Genomic DNA, 23,312 nt, shown 5'->3' with positions numbered 1-23,312 from the left:
TTATTTATTTATTTAGTAATTTATTTATTTATTTTCTTAAAATTATATACCAGAGAATCAGATAAGTTATTTATTTCTCTCTCTCTGTACAACAATTATATGAATCGTAAATAAAATAACAAAACGAAAAATGACTTTGGGATATCTTGGGTGTTTCTTCTCAAGGTAAAGATAAAAAGCAAGGGTTTCCGAATGCACATGATAAACGCAAAACACGATTCACGATAGAACCTGATAAACGATCTTCACAATAAACGCAAAACCTGATATATGGAAAACACAATAGAAAACGCAAAACCTGATAAACATAAAACACAATATGATAGGATACGACAGGATACAAGCACGATGCAACAGGATATATGCACGATAGAACACAATAGAATTGTAAAGAATAACAATGCGGGTACTGTAACAGTCATCATGAATTTCACAGCTTTGGTGCGGTATCTTCAATGTTGTGTAGCACTTATACCCCTATAACGGCATATGGATCTTCGTTTGCAGGGGGTATAAAAACTTGCTTTCAATGCCAATGGAATTCTCACGGCGCTGTCCTACACTTCACAGTCATTGAGAATGTAAGTGAGACGCAGTTATTTGGACTTTAGTTTTATTAGAGGATCGAAAACGATACACACTGTAATGAATTAATTTAATTTATAAAGCACATTTTTCAACAACTCTTAAACTAAGATTACTGCCCTAAGTGAAGAAATATTAATGTTAAAAGCCCAAATAATTTCACTTTTTATAAGGATACCCACATTTGCCCCAACCCTTTTATAAATGAAATATATGGAGATAACGAACAGTATTCAAGCTCAAAAGTCCATTATACAATACAAAATAGGAGCAGAGCAAACACGGACCTCCAAACATCAGAGGTGGGATCAGGTGCCATGGAGGAGTGAGCATCCCCTGCCGACCGGTCACACCGGCCATGTGCTCCTTGTCATGATCGGGAAATAACGGAAAAATCCATCGACAATTCAGTGTGTAAATAATGGCCTAACAATTAGTATGAAAAAAGTCAGTCAGCATTTGACTCAATGATAAATTGTATTTGCTGACAAGGTCATTGTATCGACCATAGAACTTACGAAATGATGACTTTAAACAAGACAGCTGATATTCTTGTTTCATCAACTTATTTGTCAATAATTTACCTCGTTTTAGAAATTGTACATACGTAGAGCATGCTCTTGCATATCGAATCAACTGAGAGATATATACCCCGTATGCAGGTGATGAAGGTATATTGCTGCATAAGTAAGGGAAGTTGACGATTGAAAAGTTAAAGTCATCACGTTTATCATAAAGCTTGGTTGTTAGATTAACATTAACGTCTTTTTCAAGTAAAACATCCAAATATGAAACAGATGTGTCAGACTCTGTGGTATCTTTTATATCAAGTTCACCAGGATATATCGTATCGACATGAGAATGAAAATAGCCATTGTTAATTGACAATACGTCGTCGATATATCTAAATGTCGAGTTGAAGGCCACAGCAAGTGTTTTCTTCTTTTCACGTACAAGATTTTGGACAAATTCTGCTTCATATGAATACAAAAAAAAGGTCTGCTAATAACAGGGCACAATTGGTACCCACAGAAATTCCAATAGATTGTTGGAAGACCTGGTCTCCAAAAAACACATAGATATTGTCAATCAGAAACTCAAGCATCTTTTTAATGTCAACTTCAGAGTACTTGAGTGTACAATCAGAATGTTTTTTAACAAAATAATTTTGCAAATGACGAATGACAAGGTAAGTATATTTACGAGTTCCATTTTTATTGAAAAAGCAGCTGTCAATGATATCAAAAAGCCTGGACTTTAAATAAAATTAATTAAATTTTAACTTAGCAGCCTTTACAGTTAAAAAATAATTACAGTCAAACCTGTATTAAGAGACCTTCCAACAGAGAAAGGAAAAAAGGTCACATATGACAGGTGGTCTCTTAATACAGGTTGCTTATTTTCCACAGTGTTCAAATATACAATGCAGAAAATATTACATGTGTATGAAGAATGTATTTTATAACATATTCTGTCTATTTCTGCTTTTTAATAGGAATTGCTCAACTCTAAATGCTTTTACATTATAGGTCCTGTTGAGGAATAAAATTGCTTGAAATTTTTTCATACAGTATAAAAAAGCTGCAAAGATTTTTTTTTTTCTAATAATAGTTTTTTATTTATGATAGCCTATATATAACTTCATATGTTTTGCACATTACTGAGAATTAAAACTGTATCATGATTTTTTTTATGCACTTGGTAACAAATTAAATTATGTTTATGACTAAAAATTTATTTAACCTAATTAATGTTTTTTTTCATTACTGATCTACCATGTCTAATTGCCTGTTTGTCACCAGGTACTCCAATCACTTCAATTATCACCTGGTATGGGTGATAGCTAGCATGTGTTTACATACCCCGTTGGTGACACAATTCACTTAAATAAACATCTAAGATTTAGTTACTTGTTAATTAAAAGTTAATCAGCTGAATATCCATTTGGCCCTTATAGCACGAAATGATATCAGGATCGACCTCAAACATCTATTTTCAAAATGGCACTCGATTACTGGAGAGAAAAAAATGTGAATGTTTATGTATTAGATTTTAAATAAGATTTCAATAAATATCAAAATGTAAGTAAAAATATTTATTTTGAAATGTTGTTTTATTCATAAAACTCGCATTATATAATTATTAAATGAAATAAATGCGTGTCTGTAGATGTTATGAACCAAAAAACGTAGCATGCTCGACCGAAATCGAAAGTAAGAATCAGAAATTATATAGTTGTTAGATCCAGGTAAAATTGCCTGAAATTACAAAAAATGGTCAGGAAAATCATGGTCGCAAGTCGCGTTGGACAGGTGGTCGTTTAATACAGGTATATGTAGGAAAAAGCGTTGGGAGAAATTTTTACGGTCACATATGACAGTGAGTCGCTTAATACAGTGGGTTGCTATGGCAGTTTTAACTGTACTTTCCAGTACAGTATATAGCTTTGAATATTTTCTAAAATTTTAATGCCGTGATTGTTTCCTCCTTTAGGACATAGAATAATGTAAACTTTGAGTACATAATGTAACAGCTTTAATTAATAAATACATTGTTTCCTTTCAAATACCTGCATTTACATTAAATACACATATTAAAAGAAAAAAATCATTTTCTGACTTCTGTTATTCTAAACTGACAAAACAACTTTTTATTATTACCAACATTTAATTAATTTTTGTAATTGATTTTACACTGCAATGGTGCAAAATCAGTGGTTTAGGAATTGTTACAAAGTTTATTTTTTTCAATGCCCAATACCTCTAAAATTGCCATTTTGTGGTATAATATATATATCCGTAGATGGTGGCATGAATTCTTGGGGCAGATGAATTATTTTGGTTAAAAATAACAATATTTAGATTGCTAGTATGTTTCTTTTTATGTTCCGTCAAAAGTTTTTTAGTAAAATGAACATCTTGAAAACACAAGCGAGTCACAATGTCATTCTTCAGTGTCGTGCAATGCTAACAAAATCGGAAAACAGTGACGTCGTTACAGCCATTTCAGCAGGATTTTTTCCTGAATTATTGTACACACTTTCAGACCCATACAAGTTACAATTAAATAATGTTAATTTGAACTAGAACTGTCCAAAAGGGACAAATACCCCCCGCTGGGTTTTTCAGAGAAGGTACCAAATCACTAATGTTTTCTAGATGTGAGAGGTGTTCACAATTTGCTTAAACATTTAGAGTGAAAATTTAATTACTCATTATATTTTTTTTTAATGAATGAAATTAAGGATATCCAATCCTCAGCCAGGAAGGATAACTCTTAAATTCATTATTTTATTTAAAAAGTCTCAAAATGAAGCTTGAAATTAAGATCTTTTCGTGCAACAATTTTCATTTTATGCATCTTAATATGTTTCAAGGTTCTTTGAAGTCTTAGAAACGATATTGTAAAAAGTTGACATCTGTATCCCATAAAAGAAAAAAAAAATAAATTCATTTTTAGAGAAATCGAATTTCCTTTAGTCTAGCATTAGATACGATTGCTTATTAGTATAATATGAAATTAGATGTGATATTTGATGTCTAGCAATGATAGCACAAGCTTTTTACACTATGTATTATATGACGATTGAAGTAAAAAGAAGAATTAAAATACTGTATAAGCATAAAAAAGATGCAATTTTCTCCAAATGCCTGGATACCTATATTTTCCTATCCTAAATTATATTTGTTGATCAATTTTCAATTAGAAAATGCATAGCTGGTGTTTTTATTCGCATTTCTTGAAAATATGTTTAAGATTTCATAATTTTCCCTATATGATATGATTAACTATAATGATGAACTTTGAAGAAATTCCATGGGTAAATTCACGTTACTATGTGAAATCAGAGATATTTTTGTGAGCAATTTCAATTACTTAAAAGCTGAATTTCAGAACCTGAGGATCGGAGTACCTTAAGGTGCAGCCTAATAAAACATCAATACTAATAATTACAGTGTTTTTTATTACATTGAAAAAATAGTTTGCAACTATCTGTCATCTTTGTGAGACATGACATTCTGCAAATTGATTGTTGAAAAAAAAATCATAATTAATTATACAAAGTCAAATTGATCTTAATACCTATCAAACTCATTTTAAAAATAAAAGGCCGGTTTCAGTAACTACCAGTATGTATTTTGACAGACATAAATTACAATTAAGAGGCTTAGACAACAGAAATCTTTATTTCTTTCTTCCCAATTCTCAGGAGATATAGATAAGACCTGCTTGATCAGAGATGCCCTAGCAGCTTCCCACACTGAACTCATTAATTAATCTTTAACTGGATGCATGTCCACTCATTACTCCAAAGGGACAAATAGATTTACACTATCTGCTGTGTAATGTAAAAACTGTTTTTAATATTTTGTGATTTTTTTAAGTTCTAATGAGTAGTTTTAAGCTGTGGTTCACATTTTTGTACAGATGTTCTAGATTCTATGTCTCAATCCTTAGACATGAAACCGAAATGACTAAGTCAATAAAAATGAAAAAAAAAACCTGTAAAATGCAGAAAAATTATCAAATAATGTTGAAAATACCAGGTGCACATCTTCATATGGTAAATAATAAGTGTACGAATTTTCATACAAATCTATGCAATAGTCTCTGGGAACAGATCTGAACAAAACCACATAATAAAAATGAAAAAAAAAAACACCTTTAAAATGCAAAAAAAATAATCCAATCATGATGAAAATACCAGGTGCACACCTTCATATGGCGAATAAGTGTACAAATTTTCAGACAAATCCTTGCAACAGTTTCCAAGAAATGGTCCGGACAAAATCTCGTCTACAGACAGACGGACGGACATGCTGATTCCAATATACCCCCTCTAAACTTCGTTTGTGGGGGGTATAATTAAAACCACAATACCTAGGAAAGGCGTAATGTCACACATACAACTGCATGATATTATCAAAAGCTGTGCAAAGTCATGCACACTCGAATTAAGACTCATTGATGCTGGAGTTAACTTAAAGATGCCAATAATTTGGGGAGTTGGTGCAATAACACAGACTTTCCATCCACAGGGCACCATGTTTTTTTGGGAATACTTGTGGCCTGTTCTGCATATTAAGGCTGTTGTGACCGCCGACAGGGGAGTGTAGGGGTCCACCTGGAATAGGTAGTGCACCCTACTGCATGCAGGTGCACATCTGGCCTCAACACTCGGTCACTCAGTAACCATTAGACATGGTTACTGTCCTTGACATGGAATTGTCAAGGATTAAGACATATAAGATAAATCCTTTTCCAGTCTTTATTAAGGATATATGTTCATTATATATACATATCTTCAAACTAGGTCTGCTAGCTACCTGCTCTAGTCCTCCTTACTCTCTTACTTCTGAACTACTCTGATGCCAAACTACTACTACTACTGAGATTATCTCTGTTCTCTGATAAAAATATAATCTTTGCCTTAGGGTGAATTAAGTGGTTATTTGATTTACTCATGCAGGATTGTTTGACATCTTTACAAGAGAGTGATGTGGACAGGTAAAGTGTTAATTACTGTGACAACTATACTGACTTCAGGGTACCAAAAGATAATTGCACAGGGGATTAACTTAATTGACTTCAAAGACTAGAATAACAATGTACTAGACATATATACAACTTACAAGCCATCTGCTAAACTTTGAAATATATGGCATCTTTGTATCAATTAAATATTAGAATGAATGATATAGAAAACTGAAGTATAAAATAGAAATGTAATTCTTGTAATATTAAAATACATAAAATTATAAATTATGTAAGACCCCTGACTCTTTGGTTAGTGGCTATACTGTCCTCATTTCCATGAGGCTGTTTGGGGGGCAATGAAACTGTATTGTTTTGTTTTATTTCTGTTTATGGTATTTCATAAATCAATATATCATTAATTAAAATGTTCAAAATTAATGTCCAACATGTGTCAATGAATAGATCAGTATAGATGAATAAAGTGTAGTGAAATATAAGTCTAATACCTGGCCCTGAGTTAGTCCATACCACTGGATGATTTTCTCCCAGCCTTCTTTAGGTAGTAAAATATAATCAAGTTCATCAATTAAATGGTCTTTTAATTCTTGTGTGTCTTCTGCAATAAAACATAAATTGTGTTTTACTTCTTGTTTATCTTCAGTTCTGGGTGAATTCAAAAAAATGACCAAACACATATTTATCAATCCACACTAAAAATACAGGCAATGAAAATAGATTTCTATGCCTCAGCATATGTCTTTAGATAGTGTCTAAATACCTGCCAAACATCTCATTGCTAAAAAAGTTATGCCCAAAAATGATGCTAAAATTGTCAGAAGTGCAACACCTTTTTGTGACATTTTGAAATTTCAATATTTTTTTGAGATCTGTGAAATAAATAATGAGACTTTATGTAAAAAATAAAGACTTTCTTGATAATTAATATTAAAAGTATTGAGCTTTAAATGTGGACTGTAGTAACTTTTGTATAATAAAGTTGTGGTCATGGCTCATGTTTAAAAAACAGTTATACCATGTCTGGAGTGCAACAGAAAAAATGTAGTGTTGCCAAAAAAACATCTATTGTAAAATTCTGAAAGAAAATTAAGACACAAAAGATTTTTTGAAGTGTAAAACAATAACTGATATACATTTTAAAACTAAAAAATATTATATAAATTATAAGCAGAATTAATGAGATCGAGTCAAGTATATGTGCATACCCAATAATGTCAGGTGTGCAACATTTTGATGTTTTACCCCAAAGCATGAAAAAACTATTATCAATAAATGATTTTCTGATTTTTATTTTGGAAATAAAGGCACAAAGAACATTTTCACCAAATAGATTTATCAATTACAGGGTCTGTCTGTGCTTTAGATCTATATATTTATGGTCAGGAGTGCAACACATTTTTTTTAAAGATTCAAGTTGTGTGACAAAAACACTTCCATTCATGCTTAGAAGTATTCATTAATTAATAATGTATCTTTTTGTATAATTTAATACTAAATTATTGACAGTTTTATTATTAAAATCCTTCCATTTTCAATTTTATCAATTCATGTTTTTATCTTTTTTGTGATTTTTTTAATGAATGTTAAAAATAAACACACTAAAAAATTGTCATAAAATTCAAGTTATTCCTCCTCAACTTCACTGAAATAACAGAACAAGTTCTTATGTAATTTTCACTTCACAATTCTACTTTAAAGGCCCAAATGCTTTTGGTCAGGAGTGCAACAAATATGTAAGAATTATAAATCATCCAATAAGAGTAAACATAGGTAATCAGAGATTACAGAGCTTACCTCAATGAATGTTGTCTTTAAGTAAGGCAAAGTCCCTCACTGAACTAATAATCTTGGAGTGTACATCCCTAGATGCAACATTTATGCAATTTTGGTCTGATAGGGCTTGCAGTAACTTGGGAATAGACTTATCTGAAAACTTAAAACTAGTCACTCATCCAGAAAATGTAAGTCAAATCCAGCATCCGAAGCAAGTTTGAGATTGTTCCTCCCTTGATGCATCATCCATGCAAGTTTGGCTCAGATAAGCCTTATAGTTACTTGGAAATGAGATCTGCTCCAAAAACTTTAACCTGGTTACTCATCCGGAAAATGTAGGTCAGATCCAGCATCTGAAGCAAGTCCAGTAGTGTGCATCCTTAGATGCATCATCCATGCAAGTTTGCTTCAGATAGGCCTTATAGTTACTTGGAAATGACATCTGCTCCAAAAACTTAAACCTGGTCACTCATCAAGAAAATGTAGGTCAGATCCAGCATCCGAAGCAAGTCCAGTAGTGTGAATCCTTAGAGGTATCATCCATGCAAGTTTGGTCAATATAGGGTTTATAGATACTTGGAAATGACATCTGCTCCAAAAACTTTAACCTACTCACTCATCCAAGCAAGTCCAGTAGTGTGAATCCTTAGAGGTATCGTCCATGCAAGTTTGGTCAATATAGGGTTTATAGATACTTGGAAATGACATCTGCTCCAAAAACTTTAACCAGGTCACTCATCCAGAAAATATAGCTCAGATCCAGCATCTGAAGCAAGTCCAGTTGTGTGCATCCTTAGATGTATCATCCTTGCAAGTTTGGTCTATATAGGGCTTATAGTTACTTGGAAATGAGATCTACTCCAAAAACTTTAACCAGGTCACTCATCCAGAAAATATAGCTCAGATCAAGCATCTGAAGCAAGTCCAGTTGTGTGCATCCTTAGATGTATCATCCTTGCAAGTTTGGTCTATATAGGGCTTATAGTTACTTGGAAATGAGATCTACTCCAAAAACTTTAATCTACTCACTCATCCGGAAAATGTCGGTCAGATCCAGCATCCGAAGCAAATTCAGTAGTGTGCATCCTTAGATGTATCATCCATGCAAGTTTGGTCAATATAGGGCTTATAGTTACTTAGAAATGAGACCTGCTCCAAAAACTTGAACCTGCTCCAAAAACAATAACCTATTTATTCTTTAGCTGAAATTGCAGCATCTGAAACCTTGACTGGTACAATGAAACACACTAGAAGCATCCTCCATGCATCTCTGACTAATATAGGCCATAGAAGTACTTGAAAAGAAAACTGCTCCAAAAACCACCGCTAACACCGACGCCGAGGGTATTACATAAGCTCCCCCAACTTCGTTGAGGTGAGCTAAAAATGAAGAAAAAAATGATGAGTAGAATTTTTCTGGTGGGTTACTATGTTTGTCCTCTAAAGGAAAAGATGCAATAATATATATATATATAATTTCTAAATATACATTTAAGCTAGTTTTTGTCATAAATAGGGAATAATTCTTCCAGATAAAATGTGTATTGTAAATACTTTCATCTGTTTCAATTATGAAGTATTGGACTATAAATATTGCACAATTTCATTACGACTTCATGTTGCCAACACTTTATGAATTTTTGTATTCTATGGTTTTAATTTTAAATTTTACTGTAGTCACTGGAGTTCAACAAAACTGCTTTATAATTACCAATGCTTTTTAACTATCTTTACTAAAAAATATGTTGAAAAAAAAATGTTTGATACTATTTGATGTTCAAAACACTACCGTATTTGGCTGAATATAATACACACTTTTTTTCCAAAATAATTTTCTGTGAGAAAGGGGTGCCTATTTTTATACCACAATGGGATTTTGATAGGTTTTTCTTTCATGTGAAACATGGCTATCATACACACATACCGTAGTATTACCTAGAGACTTATGCAATTTCTTGCTGTTTATCACCGTATTTAAAACTTCGGAAAATTACTGTTGGAATGTGGGCTTGTTAAAAATGTTATATTATAACCTTTGATAGTTAAAATTAAATGTAAAAACAAGTTAAAATTAATTTGAGCTGCATGTTCATCGTCTCCGTGTAGGCCACCATTAACAATGTTATTTATAGATGTTCACACATTCCTTTGCCACGTACGTGCTTCCGAAATCATAGTACACATGTACCTAATCAGTCAGACACTCGGTCAAAAAAGTAATGTCATTTTTTATTGAAATACAATAAAATAAAATTTTATTTTAGGTTTTAAATAACTCAGTGAAAATTCATTTAAACATAAACACCCCTCTATACGTCCCAATAAATGGAAGCCAATGTTGTGAACACGTGCGCTTGTCACTTGATAATTACCCCTCAACACCCCTCCAGGCAATTCAATTGTTTACCGACTCCAAAGAATTGTTTTTACAGTTAGAGCACTGATTATTTACTGCCCTTATTAATGGCTTTGATTATTTTCTTTGTTAAAAATCGGGGGTTGGTTTATGATCTTTCGTATATATAAGCGTTTGTTGATTACAACACATTAAACAGTTAAACGCTTGTTAAATGTAATTTTACTTTATCTTATATCGGCCTCGTGTTAAAATGATTGAGAGTGAAAAAGGGAAATATGAAGTATGTTGAAACATTTACTCGTGCTCTGTAGAAAATAAGATATCCACGAAGATTACCTCGATGTATGAAGACATATATCCCACCTTTGTACATCGTTTTTCACAGCTTTGGAGGTGTGTTGATAACTGTACTTTACACGCTTGTTAAATTTTGATTTTAATTTTTATAACATCAGCTATTTATTTAATTAATTAATTTCAAGTTCAAAAGAGGAAAATCGTAGTCTATGAATACTTTGATGTTGCAATATCGCTTGCCCTATTAAATTTACATAATTTTCAACATGATTACCTTAAAGGCAGAGATTTTTTACCGGGTGGTAAATTCCAGGTGAGGGAGGGGCTTATTTTGTACAGGTGTGAATGCCTTGAGGGCTAGCAGTATACCTTTGGTCATTTGTCTCCTAATCCCTATACACAGGAAGTGATTTAATACACAGTAGAGTACCCAAGAAGTCAAACTTTACCTGTGTTGGGATTTTGAGATGATTTTAAATTAGAAATAAAAAGTTATAAATAAAGTTTAATCTCAATTCTATTAATTTGTTATTGAATGTGTGTCAAAGCATCCCCACCCATTAAAAAATATTATTATTAAAATTATTTGTTGAGCTTTGAAAAAAAGTTGTACCAAATTTTAATATATAATTTCATAAAGAATATCATAATTATTTCAAATACTAAAGGTGTGTATAAATATATATTATCAAGCTCCATCAAATTCCATAGTAATACAGCTTCTCTATTGTTTATACCATGTGTGGTAAATATCAAAGGATCAAAAGTTAATTTGAAGGTCACCACGAGTGCCAAACAAGGTGTACAGGGTATACACAGGGACTAGTAAGTAAATGCCAATCAAGTTATAGCATCCAATGATGTACGTTTATGCACTTGATTGACAGGGGTACACAGACCAGGTATTTTTGAAGGCAGTGCTTAAAATCTCTGCCTTTAAACTAAAAATAAATATGACAACTGTTAAACTTGCAACAATATCTTGTGCTTTGTTGAAATAAAATTATTTCCACAAAGAATAGTTAGAATATGGCGACGTATAATTTCAATATCACCGTATGCTAAAAAAAAATTAAATAATAAACTCTGTACTTTAATGCAACATTATCTCATGCTTTGTTAAAATAAATAATTTCCTCTAGATTGCCGCGATATGGAAAGTCAAGATTAAGAAATAATAATGCATTTGAATAAAATATCGTGTTCTGTAAATTTTCAGCACTTTTCCCCCACGCCGATTTTCATAGCAAATTACCGCGATTTTCAAAAGTTCAGAACACCACTTGGTAAAATTTTCTGCTGCGTATAATACAACCGAACTGCGTTTTTTCCCCCAGTTTCAGGCTCAAAAAGGGGGGTGCGTATTTTACACCAATGCGTATTACATTCGGCCAAGTACGGTATGTCTATCAACAAATTACAGAAATTTTACAGTCAATTCAGGGAATAGTTTTCATCATTTCACATATTATATTTTTAAATACAATTTATATATATTACACTGTGCAAATAATCATGTTTTAAGGTCTTCAAAGTATGAAAAACCTGCCGTAAACGATGAAAAATATCAAAAGACAAATTGATTTACAACATAAGAATGGGTTATTGTGTGTTATAATTTTTAAAACAATGTTAAAAAAAATTACATATCAGATGTCAGGAGTGCAACACAATAATGTAACATAGGGTCACTTCAAAATCTAGTATTTTTTGTAAGAGAACTCGTATATTAAAATTCTTTTTTAGCTCAGATTTAAAGAATTGACCTAAACAAACAAAATCAAAGGCCTGAAGGCCTGAGAGGCGCATCACACTGAAGATAGAAAACTCAAAAAAAAAAAGAAATTCTCAGAAAAATTCAAGTTACATGTTGAGGGAAAATCAGGAATGAAAATAAAAATTTAAATATCGTTTCTTTGAGGTTAAAAAATGTTTTGAGTCTTGGCATTTTTAGCCAGTTGGTCGGGAGAGATCAAACAAACATTTTTTTTTTTTTATTAAAGATATCAATTATAATACATTGATATTTAAATTAATTCATAATTGATTTTAATTATATATTTTTTATTTTTATTCTTTCATTATTATCATAGTAGGAAGATGAAATAATGAATGAGAATTTAGAAAGGAATGATTATTGAATAATTCTATATAATATCATATCTGATTTTTTTTTTAATTAGTTTCTTCATTATGTGCACTTTTTAAAATATCAATACTTTGTCATAGACTAGTTTTCTTTATCAAAATGGCATAATACCTAAAGCACAGTGGGATACACGAAATGTTCAAATAAATAATACGGGACTAAAAAAAATTAAAAAGAAAAAAAAAGACAATCGGGCGCGGTATACCGTATATTATGAAACCCGTCAATGGCGGCCGATTTCCTCCGATATTTTCGATAAAATTGGCTCTATAAAACCTTGGCGGTAAGGATTGAACTCAAAACGTCTATGTTATAAGGTATTGGTAATTCTACTAATTGAAATCCACAGCCACTGCATGTTTTTATCAGTCATTTAATCATATCAACCGACATTTCACCAAAAAAACGATCATTTCACCATTTCATGTCACCCTCGTGGAATTTTTTCCCCGAAAGGTGGCGCTTGTTGCAAACATTTATTTATAGTTGGACATCTAACTATTCGTTTCATCGAAGTGAAAAAATAATAATATCCCTTCTATTTCTATAAAAAAACAACCATCTTGTTCCTATTGTTAGTGCTGTTTTATAAAATAAAATTATTGTATATTTTTCCCAGATATTCCTACAAGCAATGTCGTCTTACAAGGCCTAATAATTTATAGTACAAGTTGTTGTGATGCAAATAGATCTTATTCCGCGTAGCGCATGTTTGTTTGTAGTTGTTTTTTTTTTCTCTCTCTCTCTCTTTCATTTGTTTCATTTTTGTTTTCTTTCTTGCTTTCAACGTATAAACAACATATAACTCGGAATATGTGAGAGTTTATGTTATTTGATATTTAAAAATAGACAATGAATATCACCAACTCGTCAATATACATTTGCACTATTTTCAATAGCATATTTAGAATCAATATTGTGGAGTCCTTTGTCGCTGCAGTAATCGAAAGAAAGAATTGGGGGTCAACAGCAATGAGGCTACATCGCTGATAGCGATGCGCCTCAAAAAGTGAATTTTGGGGAATTTTATTGATTCATATTTTTTTCATATTAAAACTTTTCAAACCAGAATTGAAAAAATAATGTAAAATAACAATCAAAGAGCCAATTTTTTTGTCACATATACAAGAGAAGATACTCAATCAAGGTTTAGATTTAATCATTTATACCCCTTTTACCATTTTGAAGCATAAAAAAACTATCATTTCTTGTGATTATGTATTCTAGAAAGTCTTTTAAGGTGTAATGATATTTTCTTTCTTCAATGCAATATATGATACGATATAAGTGAAAAATATGTTATAAGTAGTTAAATTTTTCCAAAAAATTTCAGTCTGGTGTCATTTATTTTTAATTCACCCTTCTGCAATAAAACAAAACAAGAGGTCCATGCACACATGTGAAAAATTTCAGAACCAAACACTGGAACTTAGGTAAAAATAACATATATAAACTGCATGTAGGTACACTGCACAGCTTTGAACAGCAACTGGGTCTTACTGACATCATAAGTAAAGGGAGATAAAAGTGCTTGAGCCATGCTATTTGAAGTCTGTCTTGTAATCAAGTACTTTTGATCAACTCTGCTGCTGTTATCTTGCATAGAAAATCCGAAATAATATATTTTAAACTTAATAAAGTAGCTCAGATGAACTTATTTGACAACTACTTCTTAAATAAAAAGAGGCCCAAGGGCCTTAATGGTCACCTGAGTATTATACAACACTGTGAAGGATCCATAGAAGTATAAAACAAAATTAACTGAAAGATGAAGCAATGTTGCCAAAGAATTTCAAAAATCTGGTAAAAATACCCTTGCTTATTGTAACATGCTAGACCCAAGTGATCTCCTTGAGATCATACTTTGTTTTCCAAAGCCTTACAGGGATGATAATGTATGCAAAACATACATTGTCAAATACAATGGACACTTGCCTGTTGAGTAAGGTATTCAATATATACATATATGTTTTTGTCACTTGCCTAGTGCAACAATTCAGTACACACAGACTTGGGTATACAATATGGCTATTTACCACTTGTCACTAATTACAATAAGTCTCCCTTGCTCTCTGTGATTCTTTGTTCACTTTGATAAAGTATAAAACAACTATATCCATGACTTTTTTTACCAGTGACAATAACTTAGATCACCACAGTGTAAACATACTGTATACAATTACAACTTTTGCTACAGACCCTAAAACGTGCTACTTACACCTCAGAGACGAAAGGAATCGTTCGGCGCAAGAAGCGTATCATACTGTGCATAAAGTGAACCATACCGTTCATGAATAATGTTTGAAATTATTATGCAAGCCATGCCCCGAAAGCATTCCAAATCTTGCAATGACCAAAAACCATAAGTCATTTTCTTTTATTTCTTTAGATGCAGTTCCCATTAAAGAAGGACCGAAATAACCCTAGAGATTCAAAATATTATTATTATAAGTACCATGCATCTGGACTTATATCTGTTAATATAAGGAAACTACTCAAAACTAGTTATGACTTCAAAACAACTCGACAGAGTGTGGGGCGATTCCTTATTCGCTATGCATGATTGGGTTGTGCTTGACTTTTTTTTTCATATTAAATGCAGCATCGTAATATTTTTGTGTACAAATTTTAATAATTAAAAGTGAATTAAATACTTTATCGTTTATTTCTGTAGCTTTTATCTACCCTATTCTAGACTTGTCTCTATGAACGTTCTCGGAAACCAAAACACATTGAAAAATGTTTAGGATTCTGTGCCATTTTCCAAAATCAAGCCCTTAAAATCATTTTTTTTATTCATGTAAGTAATAGTTTTAGGGAGAAATAATTACAGATTTAGCAACAACAATAACAACAAATTTAAAAAAAACAAAAACGAATTAAATTGTCAATTTGAAAGCGGACATGTTAAATTGTAAACGCCTCTCAGCACATGAACAAATGAATAGAAGATGTATATAAAAAATAATATAATGTGTTGGTTTACACTCTCCTGACCAACCCAAGATGTTATCGCCAATATAACATACTGTCAAAAAGTTTGATCGCCACATTTTCCCATGGAATTTTAAGTTTAATACATGTAATAAAAAAACAAATCTGGATATATGTCAGAATTAATTTTTATTAAAAGCATTTTCCCATTTCATTTGCTTTATTCACCGAAACCTGCAGGTAAAATATGTTTTTTATACCTGAAATTTACACATAAAGCCCAGTTTAATCTTTTTTTTAAAAAATGCTTAGTCCGTGCATGCGTGTTCATCCAAGTTTTCTTTTTTTTTTTTAAAGAAACGCTGTACATTTCTTGCCATGGTCTTGTCATCTAGACTGACGTCTTTCTATACTTTCGTTATTTACTCTAAAATATTTGAAAATTTCGATCAAGAATTGTCATCATAAGTGCACAGATAAAAAAAACTTGAGCTGTGTATATTGAACTGTATCTAATCCCATTAATCCAGATATATATATGCCTACATTCACATATTTTAATTAATTATCTTGGAAAAACACAAAGTAAAATAGACAGTTTGTCTGTAATGTACATCTATTTAACTAATTTAGGAAAGCTACAGTCACTGTAAAAACATCGCCAACTTTTAATCCAAATTTCCTTCGTTTTTCTTAAAATGGTGATATTGTGTAATTATATAGATTTATTAAATTATTTCCACCCATTCAATAGATTTACGAGTGAATGGTAAGTACTGTAGGCATTATTTCAGATAGAAAAATATATTTTCAATGCATTAATACATACAAGTATTAAAAGAGGACTTTGAGAAAATGTGTACTTAGTATAATTTTTGGCAGGAGGTTTATAATCTCCAGAAACAGATTCTATAATGATCTTAATTGGAATCTCATACACACATGTACTACCCTAAGTTGTATAAATGCTATATACTCATTGAAGTCAATTTTACTTTTAATAGTCTTTTATTCATAATTGATCTTGTATGTTGAAGTTGGATCTGTTTCCTTGCCCAAATAAGAGTTCATGCTGAAATGTTAAATGAATTACACCTGAATACATGATTTAAGCAACATTTTTAATTTTTCCCAATTTCATCAAATAGGCAATAATTTTTTCCCAATTCCCCAAAAATGGTGTTTCCCAAAATAGGCTAATAAATCCCTGCTTTTATGTAAATATCACCAATCATGGCTTTGCTATTCTGGGAAGAAGAATTTTTAAGATTTTTCCTATATACCCCTATGTTAAACTTTGATCCACCATTCTGGTCCCACCCTACCCCGGGGGTCATGATTTGAACAAACTTGAATCTACACCTCCTTCAGATGTATGAACAATCATGACTTTGATGTTCTTGAGAAGAAGAATTTTTAAGATTTTTTCTGTATACTGCTGTGTTAAACTTTGATCCACCATTGTGGCCCCACCCTACCCCCGGGGGTCATGATTTGGACAAACTTGATTCTACATCACCTGAGGATGCTTCCATATAAATATTACCAATCATTGCTTTGCTGTTTCTCAGAAGATTTTTAAAGATTTTTCCTATATATTCCTATGTTAAAGTTTGATCATCCACTGTGGCCCCTACCTACCTCTGGGGGTCATGATTTGAACAAACCTGAATCTACACCACCTGAGGATATTTTACATAAATTTGACCAATCATGGCTTTGCTGTTCTGGGAAGAAGAATTTTTAAGATTTTTCATATATATAGTACAGGCAACGCGGATCCTGTATTTCCCACGCCCATCGCGGTATAAACACAACACGCAATTTGGCCAGGTGAGACAGGTAAACCAAGTTTCCTCTGCGGGAAATTCATCACCTACCTGTCCCCACCAGGGTTAAATCATCGATCAATTAGTATCATAAACAAACGGGAGTTATCTCCCCGAACAGGAATTTTGCAAATTTCCCTCTTTAAAAAAAAAAAATTAAAGATCCGCAGTGTATGTATATTTATGAAAGTATTTTCTTTTATTTTGCAACAGTGAGATGAAAACAGTGAACATACTCCAAAAAAAAAAAAAGAATTTGTAAAGCAGAAGCTACTTCAAACGTTTGTTTTTTTTTTTTTTATTATTTTTTTTTTTTTTTTAAATTATATATCAATACTTAAGTGACATCTTTTGTTTTAAATAGTATCTAGAAAACTATATATAAGCTGTGTCATTTGAGAATTTAACATGATAAATTTCAATGTCAGAAATATAAATTCTAAAAAACTCTTTTCAAATTATATGCGAACTGCAATTTATACAAATAGTAAGAGCAACTATTTTTAACTGAACTGATTGTTTTCCTGTGATAACCTGTGACTTAAACTATTGTCTTGACAAAGGGGTTTTTTCACCCTGGTTAGATCTCATGTTGTGTTGTATGTGTAAAATGGCTTTCTTTGGCTTTCTGAGATGTGGAGAATTTACAACAAATTTTCATAAGCAGAAAGATTATTTAACCATACATGATGTCACTTTTGCAGAAGATTGTTCTTTTTATACCTTGAAACTTAATTCCTCTAAAACAGATCCTTTTCGACAGGGGATTAATATAAAAGTGTTTGAAAATTCTCATTTAAAGCCAGTTAAAACTATGAAAATGTATCTGGAGGGTCGGTGAAATGTTTGCCACACACAAAACCATGCTGCTCTTATTTTTTTGTAGGAGAAAATTTTTAAATCAACATAGTAAAAGTTTAAAATTATACTTAAATTCTGAAAATGTGAATATTACTAAATAAATATTTCAAATTATTCAGATTTTTTTAAAATTAAAATTAATGCATGTTAATTAATTTTCAAATTCTTTACTATTTCACTATGTATCACAAATATTTGAAAATATATGTAAAATAAGGTACTATTTAATGCCCTTTAAATTAAATCTTAAATCTCTATATTGTGTGTTTGAATGATTATAAAGAGAATTAACTAATATTAAAATCAAAATTTCACATTAATGCAAAAAGAATGAAATAGGATGACTGATTTCAATAGTACATGTGTGTATGCAAAAGTGTTCACTTTCAAATTTACCTACTTCAAATAAATTTTGCTTATATCATTATACTATTTTGTTTGAAAAATATGCTACAGAAATAATTTTTCAAAACAAACATTAATTTGTTAATTATATAAGTGCATCTGATTCTATTTGGGAATAATGTCTTCTCTGATGCATAAAATGCCAAATTTTTGAAGAGTATTCAGACGCGTTTTCAAAATGAATATGGAATTTTTTTTTTTTAAAAATAGTTCTTGAACTATACAGTTATATTTTTAGGTCACCTGAGTCACTCAGGTGACCTATTGCTATCCGTTTTTGTCTGTCGTTGTGCGTCGTCCCTCATCCGTCGTGTGTTAACTTTTAAACATTTTCAACTTCTTCTCTAGAACCGCTCAACCAATTTCAACCAATTTTGGCATATAGCATCTTTGGGTGAAGGGGAACAAAAATTTTGAATTTCATGGTCCCTGCCCCCCTGGGGCTAAAACCAACAAAATTGATGCAATCTTTAAAAATCTTCTTCTTTACACCTGGACATCAAGCAGTCAAACTGTTTACATGATTGTAATAAGCATTGGGCCCTCTACCTAAATTGTGAAATTCATGGCCCCAGGGTCAGGGGTTCTGGTGCTAGGGTGGGGCTATATAGATCATATAGTGAAAGTGCATTATTTCTTTGAAAATCTTCTTCTCTTCTCCTGGGTATTATTTAAACAAACTAAGTGTATGGTTATGACAAGCAATGATGCCTTTTCCAAAATTGTGAAATTCATGGCCCCAGGGTCGGGGGTTCTGGTGTAAGGGCGGGGCTCTATTGATTATATAGTGAAAATGCATTAATTCTTTGAAAATCTTCTTCTCTGCTCCTGGGTATCATTTAAACAAACTAAGTGCATAATAATAGTGCACAAGGATGATTTTTCCAAAATTGTGAAATTCATGGCCCCAGGGTTAGGGGTTCTGGTGTTAGGGCGGGGCTCTATTGATTATATAGTGAAAATGCATTAATTCTTTGAAAATCTTCTTCTCTGCTCCTGGATATTATATAAACAAACTAAGTGCATGTTTATGATAAGCATTGATACCTTTTCCAAAATTGAGAATTTCATGGCCCCTGGGTCAGGGGTTCTGGTGGTAGGGCGGGGCTTTATTGATTATATAGTGAAAATGCATTAATTCTTTGAAAATCTTCTTCTCTGCTCCTGGGTATTATTTAAACAAACTAAGTGCATAGTAATGGTGCACAAGGATACTTTTTCCAAATTGTGAAATTCATGGTCCCAGGGTCAGGGATTCTGGTGCTAGGGCGGGGCAATATAGATCATATAGTGAAAGTGCATTATTTCTTGGAAAAATCTTCTTCTCTACACCTGGGTATTATTGAAACAAATTGAATACATAGTTATGATAAGCAAGGGTTACTCTACCAAAATTGTGAAATTCATGGCCCCAGGGTCAGGGGTTCTGGTGCTAGGGTGGGGCTATATAGATCATATAGTGAAAGTGCATTATTTCTTTGAAAATCTTCTTCTCTACTCCTGGGTATTATTGAAACAAATTGAATACATAGCTTTGATAAGCAAGGGAGACTCTACCAAAATTGTGAAATTCATGGCCCCAGGGTCAGGGGTTCCAGTGTTAGGGCGGGGCTATATAGATCATATAGTGAAAGTGCATTATTTCTTTGAGAAATCTTCTTCTCTACTCCTGGGTATTATTGAAACAAATTGAATACATAGTTATTATAAGCAAGGGTGACTCTACCAAAATTGTGAAATTCATGGCTCCAGGGTTAGGGGTTCTGGTGCTAGGGAGGGGCTATATAGATCATATATTGAAAGTGCATTATTTCTTTGAAAATCTTCTTCTCTACTCCTGGGTATTATTGAAACAAATTGAATACATAGTTATGATAAGCAAGGGTTACTCTACCAAAATTGTGAAAGTCATGGCCCCAAGGTCAGTGGTTCTGGTGCTGGGGGGGGGGGGGGGGGGGGCTCTATTGATAATATAGTGAATCTGTAGTAAAACTGCATTATTTCTTTGGAAAATCTTCTCTGCACCTGGTCATATCAGAGGCAAAAAGAGTAAAAGTTTTAATAAAGATTTTTGAACATCTGGACCATTTGGTCAAGTGTTCTGGCCCTGGCCAGGGCTCTATTAATTTGTATTCAACTGAGAGGAGTTATTCCCCTTTGCCATTTACTTTTGATAATTAATCACTGTAAATAATGTACTTGAAAGGTTAATAGAATAAGAGAATTATGCAAGATTTTTTATTGTATAATACATAAAGTACTTTTATAGTGTAAATGATTAGGTAGACTTGTAAGTAATAGATAAATAAAAAATGAGACAAAAATAACTTGTCTAATTCAATGTTCATCAAAGACCAAAAGAGTCCAATGTAAGAGATTTCATCAAGGAATTAAAATAGTACAGAATCACTGATAATTTGTTAATATACTGTATGGTGATAGTGATAAATGGGGAACAGATTAGAACCTAATTTATGAACTGTTAATGAAAACTAGACTAATTATTTTGTTGATCCTGATCACCCTATTTTTCTTGCTTTTGGGCAACAAAGCTTCACCTTTCAGTTCATTTAATACTCTATGGATCCTCTAAATTGTTGTATTATACTCAGGTGACCGTTAAGGCCCTTGGGCCTCTTGTTACATTAAGAATTTAATTTCAGCTTGGATATTACTTATGTATTTCCAGTAGACTATATAGATCAAATTATACTATGAAAATTTTACAAAATTGTGACAAGAGAAGATTATCCAAGTTGTGTCTTTAATCCGTTTGACTTGTTTTGTTTTTTTGTCAATAAATTATGTCCAATTCTTATGAAATATAAAAATATATCATAAATTTAAAGACTATTTCTAATGCATGTGTGGAAGAAATTACTTATAAATGCCTGTGCATATAAGTATACAATATTGTATTTATAGTTAATTAGTAGGGATGTCAACGAATAGTCGACTATTCGACTATCAGTTGAATGGACCGACGATCGAATAATGAAACGACATTCGAATATTATTTCAACTAAATAAATGAGTGATAGATGAGATGGAGTTCTCATCAAAAAAATTAGAAACAGTTTTTTCTCAAAGACAGTCGATAATTTTCCTCAACAAAAACGGTAGATTTTCCATGTACGTATAGAAAGTACAGCAATTATAAGTGCTTCACTACTGCGAGAATTAATTGTCAGTAACTGTCTTTGTTGTGTTGTAATAAATTATCAACCAATATAATGGGCTTTGTTTGTAAAATTATTAATTGGACTTGATCTTATACCATGTACCAATTATCTTTTGTTATTTTAAGTTTGCTCAAATGCAAGGAATAAACCTGTTTTGATACATCGATAATTATTAAAACAATGCGCTTACATTTCAAACTGTTTGAAGACATTTTGTTAGCCCCCCCCCCCCCCCTTCCATTTTATTTAATAATAAGCTTTAAAAAATATCGGCTGGCAATTTTTTAATGCTCACTAAATAAAAAATGACTGCATATACAGGCCGATTTATGAATTCTATTTACGGGAAAATAATAAATTTTGGAGAATTAGGTTTCTAAATTTATTTCATAGAATCATGCTATCCACGCGTTACGTTGCATTAATTTCGATGTTACTTTTTAAATAGATTTAAGTAAAAAGGTTTCTGAGTATTTACCAATGAAGTATGAAATAAAATTTTATTTTCAGAAAATGTTCCGAATATTCGACTATCGTTCGAATAATGCAATCGAATGATCGACTAAGGAAAATAAATATTTTGACATCCCTATTAATTAGTAATAATCCAAATACATTTAATTGTTTATTGTCAAAAAATTATTTCCATGCTGATGAATGAACTAAATGAATTATTTATTCACCAACTAGAAATCTGACCAGTCAGCAAGGGCCCCGCCGAGGGTTAGAAATATAAGGGTGCAGATTAGGGGATGAGAATTTTACTTGATTCCAATATATAAAGAATAAGCAACAGCAACTGCTAAATATCCAACAATCTGTAAATAGTATCCTTGTATTTACATAAGGCAGTAAAAAACATCATATCTATAATAACACAATTAAATGTATATTTAAAAATGAATGAAGCATGTGTTTTCTAAAATGCCAGCCTTCAGTGAATGCAAATATCACCCAGGCTTGACCTTTACTTCAAAACAAATATCAGTTGCAGACAAAGGTGTTAATTAATCTTAAAGTGACAGAAAGATAACCCTCTAAAATATTCTGCAAACCAGCAAGATAATCAAACCCACGGGATTAATTATACTGCTCTCTCAACCTTTTCTTCTAAGTTTACAATAAGAACTTTTTCAGCAATGATAGAATGAGGTTATTATCTGAATACCTGTTAAAATAAATAGTATTCTTGAATTTACATAAGGCAGAAAAAAGAAAATAATAATAAAAACGATATCTTTATCTATATCTTGTTTTTAGAATTCAATAAAATCATAATTCATTTTGTATTTTAACAAAATAAAGTATGAACATTATTTAAATCCACATTTCAGAGAAGGTAAACATCATTCAGAATTGACCTTAACTTCAAAACAAACTTCATTTGCAGACAGAGGTGTTAATTAATCTCAATGTGGCAGATAAAGACAAATGCTTTGGAT

The 23,312-nt window shown here is 31.8% G+C and overlaps 2 protein-coding genes across 3 annotated transcripts in view; one reads left to right on the top strand and one right to left on the bottom strand.

Moving 5' to 3' along the window:
• LOC133195821 (actin-related protein 2/3 complex subunit 4) overlaps positions 1 to 23,312 on the top strand; it is a 206,564-nt gene that overhangs the window by 12,569 nt on the left and 170,683 nt on the right. The gene's annotated exons all lie outside the window — the stretch shown is intronic.
• LOC133195809 (ubiquitin carboxyl-terminal hydrolase 15-like) overlaps positions 1 to 23,312 on the bottom strand; it is a 427,782-nt gene that overhangs the window by 344,323 nt on the left and 60,147 nt on the right. For both annotated transcript variants that reach the window (XM_061331759.1, XM_061331760.1), the window contains exon 3: positions 6,570 to 6,679. In XM_061331759.1, coding sequence (XP_061187743.1) covers positions 6,570 to 6,679 — 110 coding nt within the window. The remainder of the gene's footprint in view (positions 1 to 6,569; positions 6,680 to 23,312) is intronic.

This window comes from Saccostrea echinata, unplaced genomic scaffold (genome assembly GCF_033153115.1).
Source record: "Saccostrea echinata isolate AGI-Se365-2 ecotype Australia unplaced genomic scaffold, CSIRO_AGI_Sech_v1 ptg000029l, whole genome shotgun sequence".
Classification (NCBI taxonomy): domain Eukaryota; kingdom Metazoa; phylum Mollusca; class Bivalvia; order Ostreida; family Ostreidae; genus Saccostrea; species Saccostrea echinata.
The sequence above is the reverse complement of the archived record's forward strand: the minus strand, read 5'-3'. Positions and strand labels throughout refer to the sequence as shown.